Below are 3,562 nucleotides of genomic sequence, written 5' to 3' on the forward strand. Positions count from 1 at the left end.
GGAGCGGGGAGGGAGGGGAAAAATGAGGACCTAATGTCGGGGGTTTAAGTGGAGAGAAAATGTTTTGAGAATGATGTACAAATGCGCGTTACACCATTGATGTGTGTATGGATTGCGATAACAGTTGTATGAGCCCCTAATAAAAAAGCTGAATTATAAACAAAAGATTGCCCATCATGGATATTTAACAGAAATAATTCTTTACAGAAGAAACCTTTATATATATTAGATGTTGGCAATGTAGTGAATTTAGCTATTCTTTAAATCTTAACCCATTGGTTTAAAGAATGCAAAATTTCAAATTTTGCCACAAGTACTCACCCCCTAGGTAAGTCCCAAGTTGATCTCTGTTGTTGTATTTAATAATAGCCTTAACACACACACATGTGACAAAATACATAAGCAATTTGGTTTATAATGGAGCATCTCTAGGGCTATAAAGATGTCTGGACTTGGAAGCAAAATCGAGTAAGTGAAAATGAAATCTACTCTGAAATTCAAAATGGTCCAACACTGCCCAACTTGAACTTCAAATTTTCCCAAAACTAAATTTCTACGATATTCACAAGTTAGCTCTAACCCTATAGGACCCATGAAAGGTGACTGTTTTCGTCTTCCGTCTCACACTAAAAAGACAATCTAACCAAGATCTTCACAACAGAGCAGCACCCCTTGAAATTTCAAATGTAACTGTAGGGTTTGGAATGAAGTCCAAATGCAGACACACACACACACTCCCCAAGTGCTCCAGCTTTCAATCATAAGCAGACAGTGTATTAACATTCCCGATCTCACTTAGAAAGCAGTTCCTGGAAACCACGGTCCTTGGGTATAAAAAGAGAAAGATTTGAAACTGGCCAGAGCACACAAGTCAGCATAAACCTCAGTCCTTTGCACCTTCACTAGAATGCCAAGGAGGTGCGAGTGGAGAGCTGGCCGAAGAAACATGACTCCTTAAGGGGTAAAAGCAGAGAAGCAAACCCAGGACAAGCCAGTCCAAAGGGACATTCGCCGTGGGATCCACGCAAACGTGCCGCTCCTTTCAACGGCGAGAGCAACCTTTAGCAAGCAAACGGTGCGCCCAGCAAGTAACCGCAAGAGCAGACAATCGCCCCCCTCCCCTCTCCCTCGCCCTGCAGCGTCCAGCCCAGCAAGAAGGGTTCAGCGGGGACTGCTCCCCCGAACGTCAACAAAGGCCCCTTCAGTCCTAAGGCGAAACTCCAACAACAAAGGCCCCAAGACAGCGAGGACGAGGACCGGGCCGCCGGCGGGCCGGAGGACAGCCGCGGGGAGGCAAAGGCATCAAGCCCTCGGGGGCGGAGGCCCGTTGGAGTGGGAAACCCGCGCGGCGGCGGGGGCGCGGTAATCCCCGGTGCACAATAAGAGGAGGAGGAAGGGGACCCAGCCTCCATTTCCCACCTGGCCCTCGCTCGCCACGGAGCGCTCCCGTCGCCGCCGCCGACATCGCAGCCGCGGGGAGCGCGGGGCTCCGAGTTCGCGAAAGGAAAGGGGTGGGGGGATTTTCCGCCCTGACCACACTCCCTTCCCCCAGCCCAGAGCCGGCGACCACAGCTACGGCGACAGCCACACAAAGGCGGCCTCCTCGGCCTCCCCGCTCCGGCCCGGCGAGGGCGCCGACGGAGCCCGGGCGCCGACGACCCCCGATCGGCCGCCAGGCGCTGGCTCGCTCGCCCCCTTCCCTTTCCAGCCGGGAAAAGGGGGAGGGGACCCGAGGCGCACTCACCTGGCACAGCTGCTGACAGTACTCGGTGGCCGCGTCCACGGCCGGCGCCCGGCTCTCCCGCAGCCGCCGCTCCAGCTCCTGGAGCCGCTCGCCCAGGCGCTGCAGCTCCGCGACGCAGCCGCCTCCGCCGCCGCTCAACCTCTCCTGCTCGGCCTCTTCGTCCGCCATCTTCACACCCCGCTCCGTCGCGTACGCACCTGGGTCACGTGATAACACAATGCCACGTTCGGAGGGGTCACGTGCCGGGCGCGCCAGCACGGCGCGGAGCACGTACAAAGGGCCCGGCCGGGGAGCTGGGCGCGGAGGGGGGCGCGCGCGCGAGCCCCCGGGAAGTGCACGCAAAGGGAAGGGGAAGGGGAAGGGCGGGGCGCGGGGCCGCGGCTTACTTACCCGCAGCGGGAGGCGCTGCTGCGGCCCAAAGGGGCAGGCCTGCTCTCGGTCACCGGGACCGTCGCCGGAGAGGGTGGTGCTGACGGGCGCCTCTCGCCAGCGGCCCCGGCCCGGCGGCGCTCTCCTCTCTCCCCGAGGCCTCTCCCTACCGCAGGCTCCAGCCCCCTAAGAGCAGCGCATGGGGACATTTCCGAGTAAGCTGGGACAAAGACGTACTTGCCATTGGCTTCTAGGCGGGCCCGAGGCCGCGGAAGAGGGAGAAGGTGAACCCTACCCATGGGCCGCAACCAAGCGGGAGAGCCCAAGCGGGATTCGGAACTGTCAAAATGGTCTGACTTCTCATCTGGCGGGAGAGGAGGGATCTAGGGTGTGAGCACGTCCTAGATCTCCTCCCGCTAGACTCTCCTCCTCTTCAGCCCCAAGAACGCCTCTCCCCCAAGCTCTAAAGAGTGGAGGCCACAAAGAAAAATAACAATTGGGTCAGAGCAGAATGAGGGTTTAAATCTTCAGCCTGGAGAATAGGGCAAACTCTATTTAGGAAACATAGTTGAAGAGAGTTCAAACGCACAATAAACTAGTGGGGGATACTGTAACCAAATTATAGTTAAACCATGAAACCATTTCTAGAATAAGTGCTACCCAACTAATCTGTTTCTCTGTGACTTTAAACTGATACACACTACAGAAGTTACCATTACTAAATACAGACCACAGGAGAAAGTAGGGTGGCGGGGGTGAGGGGGGGTACTAAGTACTCCATAAAACATCACAACAGAGGGGAGGAAACCGATGCTAAAATAAAAGAACAAGATTATCCAGTATTAGAATAACAATTTTCCTGGTCTAACAAATGGAGATGGTATTCTAAACCATTGTATTCACAAATTGGAGAGAATAAATACTTGGTGGCATAGTGGTTACTTTGGGGTTGCTAACGTCAGCAGTTCCAAACCACCAGCCGCTCCATGGAAGAAAGATGAGGCTTTCTACTCTCAAAAGCAGTCTGTCTTGGTTTGGGTGTTTTTCTTTGGATTTGCACAATGGAGGAATATACTCGAAAAATTAAAGAGTTTAACCTGAAGTTTCGAATGAAACTAATATTTTAATAAGAGAATAAAACAAGGCTTCTCTTTCTTACAACAGAAGGATCTTCAAAAATTCAGAAACAATGATTTTGATAAATGATATTTTGAGGTAAATTTTCCAAATGCAAACATCTAAAATGAAAAGAATTGTCATGTCAAATTTTCTAATAGTAATAGAAAATCTTCTAGTTGTTCAGAATGAATGCTTTGTAATGTATTGGCCATGGTAATGTTACAGTGTCATATAAGTTGGGTGGGGCACAATCAAATTGAATTCCCGTATAAAATACAGTATTAGCTAAAATATCAGCATAACACTCAAGTACTAATGTTTAGATATTAA

At 51.7% G+C, this 3,562-nt stretch overlaps 1 protein-coding gene across 1 annotated transcript in view; it reads right to left on the reverse strand.

Moving 5' to 3' along the window:
* The window catches only part of ZNF292 (zinc finger protein 292), a 99,604-nt gene extending 97,692 nt beyond the window's left edge, over positions 1-1,912 (reverse strand). Inside the window, exon 1 of the mRNA XM_004696265.3 lies at positions 1,745-1,912. Coding sequence (XP_004696322.1) covers positions 1,745-1,912 — 168 coding nt within the window. The remainder of the gene's footprint in view (positions 1-1,744) is intronic.
* Positions 1,913-3,562: the final 1,650 nt, after the last annotated feature.

Source organism: Echinops telfairi, unplaced genomic scaffold (genome assembly GCF_000313985.2).
Source record: "Echinops telfairi isolate 266 unplaced genomic scaffold, ASM31398v2 ScPeMD7_3533;HRSCAF=4204_0, whole genome shotgun sequence".
Classification (NCBI taxonomy): Eukaryota; Metazoa; Chordata; class Mammalia; order Afrosoricida; family Tenrecidae; genus Echinops; species Echinops telfairi.